The sequence below is a fragment of the Anolis carolinensis genome, chromosome 6 (genome assembly GCF_035594765.1).
Source record: "Anolis carolinensis isolate JA03-04 chromosome 6, rAnoCar3.1.pri, whole genome shotgun sequence".
Classification (NCBI taxonomy): domain Eukaryota; kingdom Metazoa; phylum Chordata; class Lepidosauria; order Squamata; family Dactyloidae; genus Anolis; species Anolis carolinensis.
Genome location: NC_085846.1, coordinates 57,935,736 through 57,959,870, shown reverse-complemented (window position 1 = coordinate 57,959,870; position 24,135 = coordinate 57,935,736). Strand labels below are relative to the sequence as shown.

Below are 24,135 nucleotides of genomic sequence, written 5' to 3'. Positions count from 1 at the left end.
AAGACCATAATTTCAGTAGGATTCATTATTATTGTGGTTTCACATATCCATACGAAGTACTTCTGCTTGCAAATAGCAAATAACAATAATTCAAGCAGTTATTTCACTATAGATTCTGCAATCTTCAAGATTCAAGAAAGTGAAAGAAAAAGTCTTTTAATTCAGATTAAATCTACTCGGTAGTAGAATGTATGCATTTATTTAGACCATCTGTATCCCTTCCTTCAACTAAAAAGGCCCTGAAAGAGACTTACAAATTGATAATTTGATGATTCCCTGCCCTTACAATCTAAAAGACAAGAAACACAAGGAAAAGAGAACGGCAGTAGAGGGAAGGAATGAGCGGGCAGACCAGGAATGTATGATATCATAACACAGCTGAGGAATATGTCACATTTAAACCCTTTGCCACATTTTTTAAAATAGGGGAAAAAGGAGCAGAAGGATGAAAAAGAACCTTTAACATGATCATGTTAATTTTTAAAGAGTGTCAAAGACAGAATCACTTTAAATGTAGCAAAACAAATGTCATCCCATGTCTGTAACTGAAGTCCCTTCTACCCACAGTAATGGGGTGATAGTAATGGTATTTATTCATTGAAATATTTGTTAATCCCATCACAACCTGACCGGGCTCCAAGGCAAATGTATAACAAATGGAAAACATTATCTAAAGGCAGATATAATGTTTTCTGAAACTAGTTTATAAAAGGCAATAGTCTTTGCACAGATTAAAACAGATTGAAAACCCAACCCTTAAACTGATTTGGAGGACTAAAAAAACCCATAGAAGTTCCACTCTCAAGGAGCTACTAATGAAAAAGCTTTGTCGCTTATACTCATCAACCTGATCTCTCAGAGCCCTTCTACTCTGGGCCCACTGACCAAAATGTGAGTGGAATTGGAGTTTACAACTCCGATCCCACCCATATATCTCAGCAATATAAGGAGGCAAAATTTCACATTTTAAGTTAGGGGTGGCCACATAACTATGCAGATTCGTAATCAGCATGGGTGGAAATGGGGATCATCCCCTTCCCCTCCTTGCCCTCCCCATTTAACTTAAAAAGAAAGGAAGAGCCTTGGAGGGAGTCATGAGACTTGGCTTGCCTTCATGGGACTGGACTGGATTTCCTGCCTCCCCTTTGCCTGAGGTTGGAGGGGTGAGATGGCCTTGGGGATGGACCTCTGGGATCCTGAAGGGATCCTCCATATATGCAAAAGTCTGAATCTTTCAGTAAGATCTGAAGCTTTGCAGGTATTTTTTAAACCTAAAATAAATCTGGATAATCAGGGTTAGTCCATGTTGAAACAGATTAGGCTGGAGCATTATTTGGATGCCCCAGGCCAGGTGAGTCAAATTTATTTTCATCAACCTATCAGCCTTATGGTTGCCTTCAAAGGCCCGTTGAATCAATAGATGGAGAAACCATGGGTACAGAGAGCCAACTATAACTTTTTAAAATAGTGACTGGTGCCCTTTAGTTTTTATCCAGTCTGGGTCCTCAGATGTTATTGAATGACAACTTTTATCATTTTTTATTATCTTCCCATGCAGAGTGGAGATAATAGAAATTGCAACCCAACATCACTTGTGACTATGAGGCTGGGGAAAGGACATTTTAAAGGCAGCCATCATATCCGTAAGCCTTGTATCTAAATTCCAACCCTACTATTCTGAATGAACAGGACAAACTGCGGCCTTCCAGGTGTTAGTGCATCACAGCTCCCATCAGCTCTAGTTATGATGTCTACTTATGACGAATACAGGAGTTGTAGTCCAACATCTGGAGATCCACATTAATGTCACATTATGTGGCTGTGTAGATGAGGACCTCTGTAGAAGATTTCAAACTGCTCATATGTTAAGGTGTTCGTATTTCAGATATGTTGACTATTAATTGCTTTAAGGATCTGTAGGCCAGAAAAAAACACTAGTAAGATCACTGTAACTGTAAATGGATTCATGGAGAACATTACTGAAAGTCTTCCATTGTTTTTGTCTGTTTTTTATTTGATTCTGAAGAACACATCCTTGTTGTCTTTCAGACTGGGTGGGTTATCTTTATATGCTAATTCTTATAGTCTTACTTTAATCCTGATCAAAGCCAATATATGACTATAGGAAAGAATGCACCATAAGCACAATAGTCAAAACCAAAATGCTACATTTCATAGTGGGTTTCCTGCCCTGAGTCATTTGATTAGATTCTACCAGATGAAGAACGGCAATCAATTTATTACTGTCTTCCTGACAGGCTCGCCCAGTTATTGCTACTACTTTTAAAAACAAAAATAAAACAAAACATTGATACACCCATTTGGGAAACAAAGCTTCCATATGTATCACACAGATTCAGTAACAAAATTAACACCCAGAGGATTTAAACTTTTCTTTGGAGTTGAGGGTAAAGATACAGACTACCACAGACATGCTATGTTTGCTTTTTCCAATAATTGAGAAAAATAAATTTTCTGTTGTCTATGTGTGTGATTATGTGCATATGTACATACAACGGCACAGTTCTATCCAGACTTTCATTGTACTAAGGTCCGGCTAAAAATGACAGAACATGGGAATCATCACAAATTTTTATTACTTTCAGTGGAACACAAAACCAACTAACTTGGCCTGGATCCCAAAATGGCACATATTAGTACTATATTAAAATTATATATGGTTATATTTTGTATTGAAAGTGAACTCTTAACTTATTTGATTTTTTAAAATCATATTCCAGATCCCAGAAGACCCAGTCAGATAAGCCAATGAAAACAAATTGTGAGAAACTAAGGACTACAGTATCTGGAGGGTTCGGTTTTGTAATACTCACTTCCAGCATTCAGCATTACACTCCTTCCTTCCAATGAAATTTTACTATCTTTTAACTGTTATCTAAAAATAATAGCAACCTCCTAATACCCATGGAGGCTTTGAGCACATTATACTCAGTCCCAGCAGGTGTGCCAGCAGGTGCCATTGCCTACGAGAGTGAACATTGTTTTCCCTTCCCACAGGGCCAGTTACTCACATGACCATGCTGATCAAGCTCGTTGTTTGTTAGCTTCACTTTTTCAAAGGACACCATCTGCTTCAGCAATTGTTCCCCTGTAAATGGAGAATCCGGATGCACGTACAATCTAGAAAGCCAAGAGACATCAGTCCATCCATCAGTGTCAATCAATGTTACCACGACATTTCCTTTTATAACAAAGTAGCCCTACAACTCTCACAGCTGAGACTGTCAGACATTATTATTATTATTATTATTATTATTATTATTATTATTATTATTATTATTATTATTTACCCCACTTTTCTCTCCACAAGAAGACTCAAAGCAGCATAGCTGTATTAGCATTGCTGTTTGCTCAGGTAAAGCTGAATCCACAGCTGTAAAATACATTGCCCCTATTTGAATCCTGATCTTTTTTGAACACAGTGTTCCTCTGGTTTTGGAGTGAAAGCACCACTTTTCAAACCCGGTGGTTTCAATGCAATTTTTCATTCCACAATTCAGGGGCATGTTTTTTGCAACATGTGTCCTGCACCCCAAATCAGTATCAGGTTGGAATTGGGAAATAGGGTGGTTGCAAGTCAGGAAAGGGTGGTTATGCGTGATATCCAATATTTTTTACATTGCCTTTTTTAAATTGATATTTGAACATTTGAATAACAAAATGCCTGAGATTTTCTGTTAATTGATGTGTGTTTGTGTCACATATTAAATATTAAATATTTATTGCTTAATTATACAGCCATCTCTCCATATTTGTGAAGGTGGGGGATTCGATGGCAACTGCCCTATGATATTCTTAATAGTTTTAATCCCAGTTTAATGTTTGTATATTTGTAGATTTTAAATTGTATTGAAATGCTTTTAATGTAAACTGCTTTGAGTCTCCTTGTGGAGAGAAAAAGTGAGGTATAACTAAACAAAATAATAATAGTACAGGAGAGTCTCACTTATCCAACATAAATGGGCCGGGAGAACGTTGGATAAGCAAATATGTTGGATAATAAGGAGGGATTAAGGAAAAGCCTATTAAACATCAAATTAGGTTATGATTTTACAAATTAAGCACCAAAACATCATGTTTTACAACAAATTTGACAGAAAAAGTAGTTCAATATGGAGTAATGCTATGTAGTCATTATGTATTTACGAATTTAGCACCAAAATATCATGATGTATTGAAAACATTGACTACAAAAATGCGTTGGTTAATCCAGAATGCTGGATAAGTGAGTGTTGGATAACTGAGACTCTACTGTAATAGTAATAACAACAACCACAATATAGGGATTTTGATAAAAAACAGTGTCCATTTTCACCTGTGTTTTATCAAGTCAAGTGTAGTTGATGGCAGTGGTGGACTGGGTTTACAAATATTGGTTGTCAGGCCCACCCACAACTATAAGGCTATCATTTGAAATAGTAATGATCCGATTCCATAAAATGTATGTTAGTATAAAATGATTAGCATTATTTACACACATCCCTGCCTGGACATCAGATACTTACCTTAGCCTGCTGATGCAATATATTATATTATGATTTTAATGTACTGTGTTTTAATTGGTTTGACTCCTTGTATTTTTCATGTTTATGTAATTTAACCCTCCATTTCAGTTGTTTATAAATTATATTATGTTTATTTTATCTCATGTTTTGCCTTGATAGTTGTTTATCTGTTTTTGGGCATTGAATGTTTGCCATTTTTTATTTTTGGAAACTACCCTGAGTCTCCTCAGGGAGAGGGGGCGGGTTACAAATAAATTATATTATTATTATTATTATTATTATTATTATTGACACAATGACGTTGTATGACACAGCAAACAAGATAGGTATGCTGGATTTCGTTTCACAAAATCACAAGTCGAACACTTCCCAAGTGTCTAGGACTGTGTGATGTATTTTCGGATGATGCATGCAGATCCCAGTAAGGTGGCCTTTTGCAGTTATTATTATTATTATTATTATTATTATTATTATTATTATTATTATTATTATTATTATTATTATTTGATACACAACAAGATTAGTACACAGCAAACAAGATCACTATGCTGGCTGGTGCATTGGCTCACATGTCAGACACTTCCCAAGTGTCTAGAACTGTGTGATGCATCAGCAAATAATGCGTGCAGATACAAGTAGGGTGGCCTTTTGCAGCTGACAGATGGCAATTTTGTCAGTGCCAATTGTGTTTAAGCGCAGGCCAAGGTTTTTAGGAAACTAGGCAACTGGGGTTTATATATCTATGGATATATCCACAGGTATATAAACCCCACTTGCCTAGACTTCACAACCTCTGAGGATGCCTGCCATAGATGTAGGCGAAACATCAGGAGAAAATGCTTCTGGAACATGGCCATACAGCCCAGAAAACTAACAGCAACCCAGTGATTCCAGACATGAACGCCTTAGACAACATATTTCTATTCTATTTTCAAGCTACTGAAATGTCATGAACATATTTAACATGTTGTCTAACGTTCAAGGGGTCCCACTTGACATTGGGCAAGCTGACACTATAGCCCAGGGGTCCCCAAACTTTTTAAGCAGAGGGCCGGTTCACGGTCCCCGAGTGTTGGGGGGCCGGACTATAGTTTAAAAACAAATATGAACAAATTCCTATGCACACTGCATATGTCTTATTTGTAGTGCAAAAAAACAAAAAAGCCAACGAAATGTTATGCTTTGCAAAGGCACTGTGCTATATTTGTGTGTTAACTGGAACAGCCGATTGGCTGAACCTGCAAATACCTGCAATTTGATTTGAAACTGTTTCTGTTCTGCTGCTGGAGAACCGGTTTGAACAAGTTTTTGTTCAGTGTGAGTCTGTGTGGTGACTGAGTACTGCCTGGCAAAGATGGCTCTGTACTCAGAGAGTCCTTGCTATTTCTGAGGCCTTGTTTGCTACTGGGAAAAGAGGATGAAGAACCAGGACTGTATTCTTCACTGAAACAGATTTATGGACTGAAAAAGGACTGTTTGTGACTGCTGGGTTTCTGTAAGCAATCAGAGGGACTGTTGTGAATACCATTGTTCTTTGGATCTCTTGGAATTAGTAAAGTCCTTGTATTATTTGTTCTGCAAATCTGAGTGGTGCATCATTGTTTTGCAGGGTGACTCTGGGCTCACAGGCACACGTAAGAGTTTCTGTTTACCATCTACAATCCGCAACACAAAAGAACAATACAATATTTAAAAATAAGAACAATTTTAACCCACATAAACCTACCAGGATTTCAATGGGAAGTGTGGGCCTGCTTCTTGCTGATGGGATAGTCAAGTTAATTAGGATTGTTGTTGTTGTTAATGTTGTTGTTGTGTGCCTTCAAGTCATTTCAGACTTAGGGCGAGGCTAAGTCTAAAACCGAGGGCGGGGGCCGGATAAATGACCTTGGAGGGCCGCATGTGGCCCCCGGGCCTTAGTTTGGGGACGCCTGCTATAGCCAGTCTGCCACTGGCCAGTGGTCAGTTTTTGGTTGCTAGAAGGAAATCAAACCAACAGAAACCAAACTTGCTCACTTGGGATGGGACAGGACAGGTTGTGTGCAGATCCAGGGTGGACTGCATGTTGTGTGCAGATCCAGGGTGGACTGAGAAAGCAGAACATGGAGAAAGGAGGATGGTACATTTCCTGCACAGCAGGGGGTTGGACTAGATGTAGTCTAGTCATGTAGTCTCTCCCAAATCTTTGGTTCTGATTCTAGTAGGAGTATAGAGATGGCACTGTAGGAGCAGCCATAGTAGCCCCTTCCCGCTGCCTTTGCAGCATTGGCCTGGATCTGGGTATAATAGGGGCTTGTACAGACAATTAATCCCAGATCCAAAACACCATCATAGGAGCAGCTCCTTCTCCTCAATGGATCTTTGGGTTAATAGGAACTTACACAGGATGTTCTGCATGCAACAATTGGAGATTTTCAAATATGTATTTATGGATTTGCTTACAGTTGGGCAGTGCTTTCTCTCCCAAATGGGCAACCAAAGCTTGATGCATACATAGGGAAACATAAAATCCAGATTATCTGCTTTGAACTGGATCATTTGGCAGTGTAGACTCAGATAATCCAGTTCAAAGCAGATAATGTGGATTATCTGATTTGATAATCTGAATTATATGGCAGTGTAGCAGGGGCCTTAGTTGTCCTGGTGCTTCTCAATTCTGGCATATCTCTCCTTATCTTGCTTATTTCAGTGAATGCAGCACTCATTTTACACTGAAAAGAAAATATAGACAACACACACACTGTGGACACATGAACCCGTGGATAATAGTGACTCTATATTTTGACCACACTTGGGTAGACTCATACTACAGAATTACAGTGGGGCATCTAGAGAGTCCCACAATGCTTTGGGAGATATTTTGGAGCATGGATCACATTATATTCCAACATTTTTAAAAGCCAAACAGAAAAAAGTTGTATACTTTTACAAAAAAAATTAAAACCATCCCCCTGCAATTCACTCGTAATCAAATGGTTGACTGCAAGGTTTGCAAATATTAAAAAATTCCTACTTATAATCCTCAGTATCCTCAAACAGAACTGAGAAAGACACTTCTCTGGGATGCAGGACATTTCTGTATGAAAATATAAATGTGGGATGGAGAACGCTATAGTCGATATTGGTGAACTTCAGCTCCCATTGATCTAGGTCCATTATAGCCAATTTGGTCAGTAGGCTTGCTCAAATAATTCGATTTCCCCGTTACCCGTTATTAATTCGTTATTTTCGTTTGTTTTGAAGCAATATTGAAGCCTTGATTGTCCACACGTCTGGATATCGCGGTTTCGAATCGCTAGAGGCAGTTTTTTCTTATTTCGTCGTTTTTTTCGTTAGGAAAAAAAAGCTTTTGCAAATCACCCAAACTCCCACCATTCAGGCCCTTTCCTTTTGCCCCTCAGCAAAAGGGGTGTCACGGGCTCAGCCAATGGGAGGGGGCGAGGGGGAAGGAGGCCGAGGAGGAGGAGGAAGACGGAGGGGGGAAATGGCCGCCGCCGCCTCGCCTCAGCTCAGGCCTGATACTCAGAGGTTTTCACGTCTGTGCGAAGCTAGGCAAGTGGGGTTTATATATCTGTGGAAGGTCCAGGGTGGGAGAAAGAACTCTTGTCTGTGGGAGGCAAGTGTGAATGTTGCAATTGGTCACCTTGATTAGCATTGAATAGCCTTGCAGCTTCAAAGCCTGGCTGCTTCCTACCTGGGGGAATCCTTTGTTGGGAGGTATTAGCTGGCCCTGATTGTTTCCTGTCTGGAATTCCCATTTTCTGGGTGTTGTTCTTTTACTGTCCTGATTTTAGCTTTTCTGTAGCTAAAAATGCATATAAAATTGATTCTATAGGGAGGATAAATGATTGGATTTCAACTCCTACAGCTTGGCTTTCTCTGCCAATAATGGTACCCATCTTGGATATTGTAAGGGATTTTTTTTATTATTATTATTATTATTATTATTATTATTATTATTATTATTATTATTATTAGACCTTGCTCCCAGGAAGGTGCCTTCGCTGTGGCTCCCAACTTATCTATCTATCTACCTTTCCACATATTCTCCACATTGTGTGTATGTGTATGTATATTATATATACATGAGCCCCGATGGCGAAGTGTGTTAAAGCACTGAGCTGCTGGACTTGCAGACCGAAAGGTCCCAGGTTCAAATCCCGGGAGCAGAGTGAGTGCCCGCTGTTAGCTCCAGCTTCTGCCAACCTAGCAGCTTGAAAACATGCCAATGTGAGTAGATCAATAGGTACCGCTCTGGCGGGAAGGTAATGGCACTCCATGTAGTCATGCCGGCCACATGACCTTGGAGGTGTCTATGGACAACACTGGCTCTTGGGCTTAGAAATGGAGATGAGCACCAACCCCCAGAGTCAGACATGACTGAACTTAACGTCAAGGGATACCTTTACCTTTACCTATACACACACACACACAAACACACACACACATATGCAGGGACTATATATATATACACAGTATATATCACACACACACCAATTTAACAAAGTTTCAGCCACAAAAACAAAGTTTCTGAAGTAGAACAATGACTTTCACAGTAAAGACAACCCAATTTAACAGGAAATAAGACTTTCAAACCAGGAACAGATTTCTGCAATTATTAAAAAATGGTTTATTATAAAAGCTATGAAAATTCGCCAAAAATCAGAGGATAAGGGAAACGTTCCAAATTTTGGTGAGCTATCAGTGTTAAATGTGTTCTACCACTGTACCAAGTTTGAAGAAGATCACTCAAAAAATGAGGGTGGGAGAGTCCTGTAAAGTCCTCTCCCTCTGTGCTGTTTTTGGGAATTGCGCATGCGCGTCCGCCATTAACGAATTAATTTAGAAAATAACGAATTTTCGTTAATTTCGAAAATTTTTGGGGGCAAAATTCGGAAATACCTTCAAAAACGAAACGCTGCCCCCCTCTACTTTTGCAACGAGTTTAGAATCAAATTTTTCGTGGATCGATCAAGCCTATTGGTCAGTTGCAGATCAACCATATCCAAAGTTTTCCCATCTCTGGAACAGACAATCCTGAATCAGATAGACCAATGTAGCAGGCCATTTCCTGCATGCAGAAGACGGGAGGACATTTATACCAATAATTTGTGTGTAAGAGGAACTTTTCACAATTGTGTCATTATTATCATCTACCATTTTATGAGAACTGCATCCCTACAAAAAATGATGTGTTGTATACTGAAGGTAATTACATCTACAACCAAGATGCATAGATTTCCAAGTTTTCTAGACTGTTAATAGTTTGAGTAGACATAGAACCATGTAGGAGCATGTCTTTCCATTCCAACCCATGTAATTGCATGCATTAATCCTCTGAGCAGGCTGTATATGCACATATAGCTGCCAAGGCAGACTTTACTAACATTCTTGTCAACTATTAGTGGCAAATGAGCCATTTCCTTTGGTGTCTCTTGGTCATTCTTGGCCCCATTTCAGAGATACTCTCCCAATGCTTGATGTACACATATACATGCAAATGCATATGGACCAATTTACTTAATTTCTTTTGTATGGGCCTTCCATTTCTTCCCAAACTTCAGCCAAAGAACTGCAAACCAAAATTGATTACTCAGACATTATTTCTTCTTGGGCCAAAATCCTAATGTTTTAACTTGTGCCCGAAGAGAAAATGATTTCCAGTCCCTTAATTGTGAAATTAGTGGAAAGCTCCATTTCCTAATGTGAAGACCCAGACAAATCTCTTTCACCTACAATTACATCTCATTGCATTAATTATTACAATAGCCCAGATTAAAACTCATCATCTGCATGAAGTTTAGGAACATCAAAGCAGAAAAGTGTACAAATTAAATTAATCTATTGATCAACATTTATTATAATATATTCCAGTAATGACGCTCCATGTACATGACCTTGGAGGAGTATATGAACAATGTTGTCTCTTTGGCTTAGAAATAGAGATGAGCACCAACCCCCAGTGTCGGACACGACTAGACTTAATGTCAAGGGGAAACCTTTACCTATAACTTTATTCCAGTTGTAGATCCATTTTGGGGATTTACATTAACACAATGTAACTAAAACATTTTTCCCCCCACTGGCCTTTGAGTACTGATTTTTTGAGGCAAAGGGGGCTATATAATGTGCTAGACTTTTAGTTGTTATTATTGCTGTTTATTTTATTTTAATTTCTTTCAAATTTTATGAAGGCTTAGTTGCTTTTTAACTTGTTTTAACTTCTTTGTTATAACTGTTGTAACCTAACTTCACTTCCAAACTGTGAAAAAGGCAACACATAAATATAGTGTTCCCTCATTTATCACAGGGGTTACGTTCCAGGACCACCTGCAATAAGTGAAAATCCGCAAAGTAGGGACACTATATCTATTCTATGTGTGGAGGAGAGCAAACCACAGACCACTTACTACAATGCAGTCTGTATTTTTATTTTAGCAGTTATAATATACAATACACTGGCAAAGAAGAAGAATGGAAGCTAAATAACACTTTTTTATTTCCAACCCTTCCAGACCCTCCTCCCCTTTATTTCTCCCTTTCCCCCCTTCCAAAACCCTTTGCACACTGCAAAAACCCGCAAAACAGCAAAAATACCGTGATAAATGGTTACATTAATATTTATTGAAAACCCGCAAAACAGCGAGGGGGCAAAAAGTGAACCGCGAAGTAGCAAGGGAACATTGTAAACATGCCGATTGATGATGATGATTTGTTTGCCCTGTGCAGAATTATAGTATCCACATTAGCAAAGGTATATACTGATATATACTGATCTAGGGGGAGGTATCAAATTATGAATGCAATGAAATAAAATATTCTTACAAATCTGTGGTTAGCACTAAATAAATATGATTTTCATAAGAGATGCCTGCTTAGATTCATTCAAAGTGTCACTAGATAGCATGTGCCATGAATAAATGCTTATTTTTGGTTTCCAGGGCCATTTGTTTCTTCTATAACCTCAAGCATAATTTTATTTCATTAGCTAACACTTAACATTTCTTTGATTCTGTTCTAGGAGAACCAAAGATTAGTAACAAGCATGTTACTATGTCTTTGTCAGAATGAAATGCAGCAATATCTTATCCTTGAAACTATTCTGAGCAGGTCTTAAAATAACAATGACTGGTTCATCTACAAGCCAATGTCCCAAAACCTGGGTTTAACACTACTATATCAAACAGTAAGAGAATTGGACAGCACCAAATTGTGGGTGTCTAGTATTTATTTCATTTTTATACAGGTTTTGCTCCAAGGAGATCATGGTGATGTCCATGTTGGGAATCTGAATACTGGGATACAACAGGAGGCACTGGGTACAAATCCTCACCCAAGCTCGATGGATAGCTCCTTGACAATTATTCTTTTTCACTATACCCAACCTCACAATGCCTTGAGTCTCCTTTGGAAGAGAAAAGGCATGATATAATTACCTTTAATATAAACATTTATCTATTCTATTCTAGGGGCCCCTGGTGGTGGCGCAGTGTGTTGAAGCGCCGAGCTGCTGAACTTGCAGACTGAAAGGTCCCAGGTTCAAATCCCGGAACAGAATGAGCGCCCACTGTTAGCCCCAGCTCCTACCAACCTAGCAGTTTGAAAACATGCCAATGTGAGTAGATCAATAGGTACCGTTCCGGCGGGAAGGTAATGGCGCTCCATTCAGTCATGCTGGCCACATGACCTTGGAGGTGTCTACGGACAACGCCGGCTCTTCGGCTTAGAAATGGAGATGAGCACCAACCCCCAGAGTCAGTCACAACTGGACTTAACGTCAGGGGAAAACCTTTACCTTTACCTTATTCTATTCTGTGCATTAATAATAGTGAACAGATGTATGTGGGTGAGTATTTGTTTGTGGGAGATTTCCTATTGGCTCCAAATTCCAGAGACCACTGTGACCCCCACTGATGATGGATCAGGACCAAATTTGGCACACAGAACCCCAATGACCAACTGTAAATCCTGGAGGGGTTTGGGGAGAATTGCCCTTGATTTTGGGGGGTTGTAGTTCACTTGCATTCAGAGAGCACTGTGAACGATGATGGATCTGGACCAAACTTGGCACACAGACCCAACATGTCCTACTGAATACTGAAGGGGTTTGGGGGGAATTGACCTTGGAATCTGGGAGTTGTAGTTCAACCGTATCTAGAGAGCACTGAACCCAGCCGACAACGGATCTGGACCAAACTTGGTACGCAGATCCAACATGGCCAACTTTGAATCTGACAGAATTTAGAGGCGATTAATCAGTCATTGGAGGAGGCCCTGCTCTTGGTTCTGACACATTATTTTGGGAATTATAATTAACCCACATCCTCATGCATTTTCTAATGGCTGCATTCATACAAAACAAAATCAAATACTCACTTTTTCTAATAAATCACCTTACAAATTACCTAACTCGGGCATTGCTTGGTACCTAAGCTAGTATAATAATAATTACAAGAAAAATATAGGAGGGCAGACATGGACATCACCATAAACTCCTTGGAGCAAAGCCAGTATAAACATGAAATATATAATAGACGTTTACAAAAGCATCAATGCATAGGATGGAAACCGTCAGATAGAGCAAATAGCCTTTTACCTTCCCATGATCAAATACTGTGGTGGTATTTTATTCCCTATCCAAACTATGATATTTTGTAATAGCAACAGGTGGTTCATATTGTCAAGGGCACTAATCAACACTCAAAGAAAGGCACACAAAAATACCCCACAGCCAGAAGATTTGTCAACAAGCTAGAACTCATAAGGCTGGTATGTTTTTCAAACTTTTGGTCTGCTTAGTAAACCCATTTAAGCTAAACTGCCTTCTGTGCTTCGGAACCCTTGAAAAGTTTGAGAATATACTTTTTATCCCACCCAAGGAATGCTTCTGTATGCATTCATAGTAAGGGGAGAGGCGGTGCTTTGCATGTTGACAACAGGAAAGGAAGGATTTCATATCATCCTTAGTGAAGGTTTATGAATGGAAATGCTTTCAAATGATATTGGCTAATCCTCATTAATTTCATCTGAGGCAACTGTAGCGCTGAAAGTCGCCTCTGTATAGAAATGATGTGAGGAGAGCCTTAGGGCATAAATGTCACCGAGGCTTATCTGTGTCCATGATTTCCCACCCTCCACTTTCCTCTCTTTCTTTTTTTTTCTTTCACAAGTGAAGTGTGTGTGTATGTTTTTAAGAGCAACAATTTAGTGTCATTTGACTTAGCCTTGCAAAACATGTAACACATATTATCACCATTTCAACACCTTCACATTGAAAGGTGGCTTTAGTATATGTGCAATGAAAGGTGGCTTAAAAACCAGATGTTGGTTATGAAAAGAGCTTGTATAGAGAGCTCCATACTTACCGTTTAAGCCATTAAGAGAATGATCATTTAATCTGCAAGAGACCCTCCTAATAGAATATTTCTTTTTTCTTCTAACAAAAGTGGCTTAATATTTCTATACAGTTTGTAAAGTCTATCCTCAAAAAAGGCTTATTTATACATGATAAATCTGTGTAGAGATGAAATCCTATTTAAGCTTACCTGGGAGTTAGTCTCTTTGCCTCATTCCACTGAATATAAGGAGGATGAGATGTGGGGGAAGAGTCCAGAGCACATGGGAAAGTAAAGATAAGCATTTTTCTTTCCATCCTTGCCTCCACCCCATTCATGCCACACACAAATCAAACTTGAAAAAAAACAAAAAAAACATTGGTGCTAAAGAATTTTTTTTTTCAAATTCAGTTTCCGGAAAGTAAAAAACAACAACAACCTGCAGCCAGGGAGGTCTGGTTATCTGCACCTGGCCTCAGTGTATAAGGCCGTACTTCAAGTGTGTGTGGCATAAAACTGCTACATCCCAGGCAAGATAGTTCTCCCTGGGACACAACAGCCCATCCAAGGCTGGTGGCCTTAAAGTGTGTTCGCCTGCAACTCCAACCATCCCCATTCATCTTGGCCTTTTATTGTTTTAATATGAAACACTTATTGATAATAACTGAGGATACAGCTATAATGTATTTTAAAAACACACAAACAAAGTCAAAAACTTGTCATTATACTAGATTTCCCTTGACCAGAAGCTGGCCACTTGGAGTGCCTCCGGTGTTGCTGCGAGAAGGTCCTCCACCATGCATGTGGCAGGGCTCAGGCTGCACTGCAGCAAGTGGTTTGTAGTCTGCTCGCACGTTGTAGATTCCACTTTGTAGCCCCATGTCTTAAGGTTAGCTCTGCATCTTTAGGTGCCAGAGCAGTCTGTTCAGCGCCTTCCACGTCGCCCAGTCTTCTTTGTGGCCAGGAGGGAGTTTCTCATTGATTGAGGTTCCGGGTTTTAACCTGCCACTTTTGGACTCTCGTGTCCTAACATGTTCATGCGAGTGTCTCTGTAGATCTTAGGAAGCTGTTTCTTGATTTAAGGCATTGGCTTGCTGGCTGATATCTGAACAGAGGATAGGCTGGAGATGTCAATGCCTTGGTCCTTTGATTGCTAGTTGCTACTTCCCGACGGATGTCAGGTGGTACAATACCAGCTAAGCAGTATAATTTCTCCAATGGTGTAGGACGTAGATATCCTGTGATAATGTGGCATGTCTCATTAAGAGCCACATACACCTTTTTAATGTGGTAAGATGTATTCCACACTGGGCATGTGTATTCAGCAGCAGAGTAGCAAAGCGCAAGGGCAGATATCTTCACTGTGTCTGGTTATTATCCCAGGTTTTGTCAGTCAACTTTCGTATGATATTATTTCTAGTACCTAGTTTTTGTTTGATAGTCATGCAGTGCTTCTTATAAATCAGAGCATGGTCCAAAGTAACTCCCAGGTATTTTGGTGTGCTGCAATGCTCCAATGCAATGCAATGCTAACTAGTAATGATGTTTCACTTTGTTTTAAATGTCCATAGAATCATCATCGTTATCACTGTCATCATCGATATCCCATCTTTTACACAATAATGGTACTAGAGCAGTTTATAGAATGTTAATGCCAGAACAGATAATGAGCATGCAAAAATATCAGCAATACAATGTGCTGTGGTCTGCGAGATACCAAAACCCATAGATGCTCAAATCCCATTATATAAAATGCTGTAGTGAGATGGGGTTTCTTACAAAACATGGGAAAATCCAAGTTTGCTGGTTAGAAATTTATTTATGGATTTTCAAGCTGTAGATGCAAAACTCAACTCTCTGTGTGTTTATTTTAAAAGGAATTAAACAGTTGACAGAATTAATCCAGGGAGCATACAACTCCCCTTTATGTCAGCTCCACTGGCTGCCAGTGTGCTACCAAGCACAATTAAAAGTGCTGGATTTAGCCTATAAAGCCCTTAACAGTTCCGGCCCAGCTTATTTGTCTGAATGTATCTCCCTCTATGAACCACCTCAGAGGTTAAGATCATCTGGGGAGCCCTGCGCTCGGTCCCACCTCCTTCGCAGGAGTGGTTGGTGGGGATGAGGGACAGGGCCTTCTCAGTGGTGGCCCCTCACCTGTGAAACTCCCTTCCCAGCGAAATCAGGTCAGCTCCCTCTCTCCTGACCTTCAGAAAGAAACTAAACACATGGCTGTGGAACCAAGCTTCTGAACAGCAATGCAGTGCAATAAGTGAAGATGGAATATGTCCAATTTGATTGGAACGGCTTCTAACTATGATTTCAGATTATGTGTTTTTTTAAAACTGGTTTTAATTGTTTATATGTTTTAATTTTCATGTTTTTAATGTGTATTACTATTTTATTTTTTGACCATATTTATTATTTGTCTGTGTAGAAGAAGTCATTCTTTTCAAGTCTCTTAGAGTATAAGGCATAATTACAAAATGTGAACTACTACGAATACTTTAGCCATGTTGACCAAGACCCTATCTAAATCTGGGAAATAAATGTTTTAAAATTTGCATTGCACCCCACTTACACATGGTGCATGTTAACTATTTCATTCTCTTTATAAGCAAAGTACAAGATTGCTGACACATGAGGAACTGATACAAATAGCAAAAAAATAAAATGCAACTCTAACAGAAAAACTAAAAGCTAAACAAGCACAGAAAACAAACAAAATAATTTTTCAAAACGCCAATAAATTATAACAGAATGCAGAGCTCTTTTCAAAAATGCTTACAGAAAATAGCCTTCTTTGCCTTCTAGGCAAACCTGTCCCATCTGAATCTGCATTGAACTGCACTATATGAGTTCATGAGTCTGTACTGATCATGTAATACCATTTCAAACTGTACCATATAGCAGTGTAGATGGGGCCAAAGTCATGTCTAGCCTAAATTACATAGAATTTCCTTTCCCCTAAATATGATGAAATCTGAGCTGGAACGTAACTGATAATCAACAGGAAAGACAGTGTGCCATTAGTAAAAGATTACAGATAAATGGGAAGACAAATATTCACAATCTATTCTGGAATGTTCAAAAGGAAGTACATCTTACTCTGATAAGAATTCATCAGATGACAACTCCATGGGTAAATCGATTAGATATACTGTCCATTTATATTAATTTATATGCCTACTCCACTGTATATTATATCTATTTTCCTCTCTCTCACACACAAACACAGACCTTCCCTTTTTTCTTTATTGAAGTATCTATCATTTCAAAATCTTATCCATAACAATCAGGTGGTTTACCATAAAATGATAAATCTTCAAGCAGACACAATTAATTCAAAGCATCCCAGTTGACATGATTATGAGCTTCTTAATTCCAGAGCACAGTGCTTTATTTTACCACCAGAGCACAATGAGGTAACAGAAAAGAGGTTGCTCACATTTTCTGCACTGAAAATAGAGTTGCATGACAGAACTTCCAGGTGATCACCTTATTAGAGAGCAAACAACAGTTCACAAAGAGATGAACTATCCCATGGATATCTCCAAATGTAGTGCTGCTGCACTATTTGACAACACAGCTTTCCTAATAGCTTCCAAAACATCCCCAACATTTAAAATGTTTTATAAGGGAAATATGAGGAAGGAAGTTTGTTGAAAAACCGCAAAACAGCAAATCCGCGAAAAGTGAACTGCGAAGTAGTGAGGGAACAATGTATTGCCATGGTTTTCAGAAGTTAGTTCCTAAATTTTAGGATCTAGGAAAAAAAACATTTGGACCACAAATTGTTTCTTGCCTCATCACTTGGGATGACTCTACACTGACCACTTATCCAGAGTCGATCCAGAGTGGCGAATACTGGATTGGCCTCAGATTGGTTTAGATTTTGGTCAATGCAATCCAAGAACACATTAAGAGGGCAAAAAGTTTTTAAACTCATTTTACTAATGTTTATACTATTGTGTTATTTTGTTATATTAACTGATATGTGATTATTGTCTGTGTTATATTATTTATTGTATTCGTTTGTTGTTGTAAGTCTCCTCAAGTTCCTCCAGGGAGAGGCGGTGGGATACAAATAAAGCATATTATGCTTATTATTTTATTATGACACAGCAAACAAGATAGATATGCTGGATTTCATATCACAAAATCACAAGTCGAACACTTCCCAAGTATCTAGGACTGTGTGATGTATTTTCGGATGATGCGTGCAGATCCCAGCAGGGTGGCCTTTTGCAGTTGGCAGATCGTAATTTTGTCAATGTCTATTGTTTCCAAATGCCGGCTGAGATCTTTTGGCACGGCACCCAGTGTGCCCATCACCATCAGGACCGCCTGCACTGGTTTCTGCCAGAGTCTTTGAAGATGATGATGATGATGATTATTATTATTATTATTATTATCATTATCATTATTATTATAGCAATAGTGTGGTCTTGGACCTCATTAGCCCAAATCAGCTCTCATTTAGTTGCCACAGAGCTGATTTGCCCTTCCTTTGGGATAAGTGTTCAGTGTAAATGTACCCTAGGAAAGGGGAGAGATCTGAAACTTGTTTGCTTTTGAGGGAAAAAAAGCATTTTTTCCAGAGTAGGGTTGTGGGGGGGGGGGGGGTAAGAGAGAGCTGGCTTTGATGAATGCAATTCCAAACTCAGCTAACAGGAAATAACAAATCTAGCAAATACTAAGTTGTCTCCCACAACTGTGTATTATGCAGATGTTGCAATAGCAATGAAGCTGAAAGGCCTGTGCCTCCAAGCTGAAAACCATCTTGCATTGCAAGTCAACCATTAATCCACTACAGTGGGTAAACTTAACTCATGGGTTAGCTGTCAGTTGAAAAAAGTATGTTGCTTCATGACTGGCATCAAGTTGTAATCTAATCTTTTTTTGCCTTGCACTTGGCTCAACATGCCTGGATTTCTCTGAAGTGAGAGAATGGAAAGTACTGCAGCTAAAGTAAAAACGTATACATTTGGAATGTCACTGTTTAAATGCTTGGTGGAAGATGTGTGGCCCCCAGATGTTGTTAGCCCACAACTGTAATTGACCTGAGCCAGTGTAGGTTTTTGTTTTTTTTCATGTCAGGAGCAACCGGAGTTGGTTCTGGAGTGAGAGAATTGGCCGTCTGCAAGGACGTTGCCCAGGGGACGCCCGGATGTTTTTGATATTTTTACCATCCCTGTGGGAGGCTTCTCTCATGTCCCCGCATGGAGCTGGAGCTGATAGAGGGAGCTCATCCGCGCTCTCCTCGGGTGGGATTCGAACCTGGCAGCCTTCAGGTCAGCAACCCAACCTTCAAGTCACAAGGCTTTAATCCCCTAGGCCATCAGAGGCTCCTAGCCAGTGTAGTACCGCGGGATGATGGAAAATGCCATCCATCAACATCTTAGGGTCCAACACATTCTACATCCTTGATTTAGCACAAAAAAACATGTGAAGCACAGAGATGAGGAACACTAGACCCTTCAGATGTTTTCAACTAAATTTCCCATAAAACCGCACCCATGCTGGCTGGGCTTTTGGGAGTTGAAGTCCAAAACATCAAAAGTGGAAAGCTTCCCTGTGTCTGATCTAGCTAACAAACACTTTGGTTGCTTCATGACCAGGAACTTGAAGGATGTGTATAATTTTCCCATTAACATTTGCTTATATTTGGCTGTACCATGACCACTGCTACACAGAGAATTAGAGCTTGGAGCATTAATATTACAAAGTAGAAATCTACATTTATCATTCCAATATCCTTAGTTAGTCATCATTATAATTGCCTTGTTAAAGGTACAGTATTTGCTCATTTTTTTGGAAAGCAAAACTGATTAAAAACATACTGTATATGAGTATTGGAAGCTATTGGAGTGTGGTACAAAATGCACGCATCTCCCAACCATCAAATTGTCACCCCAGACCCACAACAAGACAGAAGCATAAGGAACAGTAAAAGCCAGCACTTCAACCATGTGATATTCCTCTACCATGTAATGAAACATAAAAGTCACAATTATAAAGCAAAAAAATTCTTTAGTAAGTTTTAATCAGACCATAATACTCAACTAAAAACTACACTCTATTGTCGTATTTTATGATTTATTGTCATTTTAATTGTCTTGTTTTTGTTAATTTTGTTAGTTGTTATTTTATTTTATTAGTTTATTGATTTGTTGCAAATTTTGTTGTATTCCACCATGTGTTTTGTGTTGCACTTTTGTTGTGCTATTTTGTAAGCTGCCCAGAGTCCCTCTTAGGAGATGGTGGCAGGATATAAATAAAATTGTTGTTGTTGTTGTTGTTGTTGTTGTTACAGCAGAGTTTCGCTTATCCAACCTCCTCTCATCCAACGTTCTGTATTATCCAATGCAATCTGCCTCCCACCCAGATCCACAGCTGTTTCTCTAGGCAGGCAAGGATCACAGATTTTTTTAAAAATTCACAGGACTGAACTTTTTATGATGTAACTTTAGACACTGTTGTTACTGCAAGTTCATTTTATGCAATTCTATCTTTATTTGTAGTCAAATTTTTGTAATCAATGTTTTTGTAGTCAATATTTTCAATACATTGTGATGTTTTGGTGCTAAATTCGTAAATACAGTAATTACTACATAATGTTACCGTGTAATGAACTGCTTTTTTGTCGATTTGTTATAAAACATGATGTTTTGGTGCTTAATTTGTAAAATCATAATGTAATTTGACTTATAATAGGCTTCTCCTTAATGCCTTCTTATTATCCAACATTTTCACTTATCCAATGTTCTGATGGCCTGATTATGTTGGATAAGTGAGACTTTACTGTATTATTATTTATAATATATGTATGTCTTAATTTGCAGAGGAGGGGTTAATTGCGAGTAACTAATTACTAATTACCTGCAACTAGTCGCTTCCAAGTTCTATGCAAAACCTCTGGCTGTTTTCCTAACAGTTTTTGCTATGGAATACTGAAGATAGATATTTGGAGAGTGTATGCAATGAACATGTATGGGATACTGCTTGCAAAAGTACTGACCTTGCAGGCAGAGGAGGATCGGCTTTGCCAGCGACCAGCCATGAAGATCTGTGGTAGGCATATCTATATCGCTTGTTGTCTACTGGAACGATATCCATAAGCACAATGAACTTTGCTTCTGGATCCACGCCCGAAAAGGAAACCCTGATGGTTGGAAACATTCTTCTGAAAGACACAGAAGCGAATGAGATGATAAATATATAAATAAGAGACCAGAGAAAATAACCCCTTTGAACATGATCAGAAACAGACATTTAGTGCAGCCACCAGAGAAAGACAGGGAAATTCCAAACATGCCTGCATTTCTCTGTTTCGGGATATTTAAAACAAGTCGTATCTCCCTACTGTACACATAGACTGAAACCACTCAATATTTTAAACATTTTAAGTGTATATATAGGGAGGGTGGAGTTCTATCCGAGGCTCTAATTGCCATATGGTTCTCAGGCAGCCTAAGGAAAATGTTACATACCATAGATTTCTAAACTTGAGTACTCAGATGTAGGTGAGCTACGTATAACTCCCAGAATCACCACCAAAAGCGACCCAGGATTAAAAGTTCTGGCAGCTATTGTGGCACATGGCAAGTTTTAAGTGTACCTGGGTCTCCACTCTGACAGCAGAGGAGCCACCATAGTACTGATGATCAGCCTACTATCTGAGCAAAACAGTTAAAGCTGGCCATGTCCAGATGTTATTGATTACAGTTCCAACCATCCCCTGGTTTTTAAAAATATATTATAACTGTTTTCTCAATTCGCTTCTGACACAATAAATAAATACCAGGTGGGAAAATACGGTACAATACAATTTGGAACAAAAAGCAAATGGGAAAGGGAGTTAGAAATCAATATTACAGAGGACGAATGGTTAAACATTTGAAAACAAAGGATTATGAAAAATATGTTGGTGAGAATTAAAGAGAATTATTTGGAGCTAGTATAATAGAAACTGGGACATATACATCTATGGTGAGAATGTGACAAGATAAAAGGAATTTGGGAAAAACTATTTGTTATCGATTAATCTATCAAATATCCAAAAATAGCATTTCTATTAAATTTTGTAGATACAAGATTAAAATGGCAAAAGAAAAAAAGAATGAATAGTAAATTTTGTGACTGTTTTAAGATTAGTTATAGCAAAAAATGGAAAGAAAATTATGGTTACAAAATTGATGATTGGTACAAAGAGGTGTGGAATGTCGTAAAAATGATAAACTGACTCGTAAAATAAAATGTAAAAAGGATCAACGAAAAGAAATAATTTTGAGGTGATATAGGGTACATTCTTGGATTATATATTTGTCAAAGAAAAGGAATAAAACAAAATCAACATACACTAGCATTTTGGAGAAGAGGTCAACATAAGAATTGTTATCATTAAGGATGAATATATGTCCCATGCGTGGTGGGTGCACATAGAGTGTATAAAATATATGATAATTTTTTTTGTCTAAGGCTTTCATGGATGGAATAATTGAATTGCTGTGAGTTTTCCGGGCTGTATGGACATGTTCCAGAAGCATATGATTAATTGTTTGATTTATTGTATGTTTTCTACTAATGTTCATTGTGTGTAATATGTATATTTTATTTATTATGAATAAATAAAAATCAAATTTAAAAAATTAAATCAAAATGTCACAAAATAGGGCAGTGCTAGAAAGGATTTGTATCTCTCCTCAATAATAATTAACCATTCAATAACAACAACAACAACAACGTATTTATACCCTACCCCTATCCCCGAGAGGACTCGGAGTGGCTTACAAGTAATAATACAAAAATATGAGCAATACATGATAGACAACAATAACAACCAATTATCATTTAATGCAATGTAAAATACCATAAGTATTAATAAATAATAATTTAAAAGCAATTATCATATAAAAAACAATCTAAGTATATATTACCATTCAACCAGCCATTCCTGCTATCAAATTATCAAGGGTTATTATTAACAGTCTCGTGGTCATCCGAAATCCTGTCTGATGGTTTCTAATACAGTCTAGCCATTCTCAAAGGCTTGCTTAGACAGCCAAGTTTTTAGCTCTTTCCTAAAAGTTAACAAGATGAGCACTTTCTTACTTCCTTGGAAGGCCCTCTCCCTCATCCTCACCAACCTTGCTTGTGAAGGAGGTGGTATCGAGAGGAGGGGCTCCCCGGCTGATCTTAAAGTCCGGACAGGTTCGTAGAGAGAGACGTGGTCATGTACATAGGCAGGACCCGAGCTGTATAGGGCTTTGTAGGTAATAACCTGCACTTTGAATTGGGCCCAGCAGCCTATTGGCAGCCAATGGAGCTGCTTTAAGAGGGGCGTAGTATATTCCCTACAACCCAAGCATCTTCCAACTGATAAAATATTAGTCCTTATGTGCTGCAGAAATTCAACCTTCCTGTGGCATAATTGGACTTTTGAGGAGCGCAATCTGGGTCTCAAATATATGTTAAGCAACACAAGTTGATATTTACTGCAATAATATTTTGAGTTCATCCATTACATTTTTAAAAACATGTATATACCTATGATGTTTTAAGTATATATCTAAAATACTGAGTGTGAACATGATAAATCTCTTTTACCAGGAAGATGTTCTTGCTGAGGATTGCTACTGAGTTTGGCAAACCCAGCTTTTCTATGAGTTACCATATATACTCAAACATAAGCCGATCCAAATATAAGCAGAGGCATCTAATTTTACCACAAAAAACTGGGAAATCATTGACTCAAGTATAAGCCGAGGGTGGGAAATTTCAGAAATAAAACTAGATACCAAAAATTGCATTAATTGAGGCATCAGTAGGTTAAATGTTTTTGAATATTTACATCAAGCTCTTATTTAAGATAAGACAGTCCAACTCTGATCAAATCATTATTCTCATCTTCTTCAATGTAAATGTGCTTATGTATCCTTTTAATAATAATAGAGTAAAATAATAAATGTAATAATAATAATAAATACAGGAAAATAATGCATGTAATAATAAACAGAGTAGAATAATAAATGTAATAATAATAATAATAAGATCAGAGTGAAACAATAAATGTATTATTATTAATAATAATAAAAATAGAGTAAAATAAATGTAATAGTAGCAACAATAATAGAGAAAAATAATAAATGTAATAATACCAATAATAATAGAGAAAAATAATAAATGTACCCTATATTCTCGAGTATAAGCTGACCCAAATATAAGCCAACCGGGATCTTCACCCGAGTATAAGCCGATGGGGGCTTTTTTAG

At 38.3% G+C, this 24,135-nt stretch overlaps 1 protein-coding gene across 2 annotated transcripts in view; it reads right to left on the bottom strand.

The window, feature by feature from the left end:
• The window catches only part of tbx20 (T-box transcription factor 20), a 66,922-nt gene that overhangs the window by 26,143 nt on the left and 16,644 nt on the right, over positions 1–24,135 (bottom strand). For both annotated transcript variants that reach the window (XM_003222303.3, XM_062958192.1), the window contains exons 3-4: positions 20,883–21,047; positions 3,033–3,141 (exon numbers count right to left, since the gene is read on the bottom strand). In XM_003222303.3, coding sequence (XP_003222351.2) covers positions 3,033–3,141; positions 20,883–21,047 — 274 coding nt within the window. The remainder of the gene's footprint in view (positions 1–3,032; positions 3,142–20,882; positions 21,048–24,135) is intronic.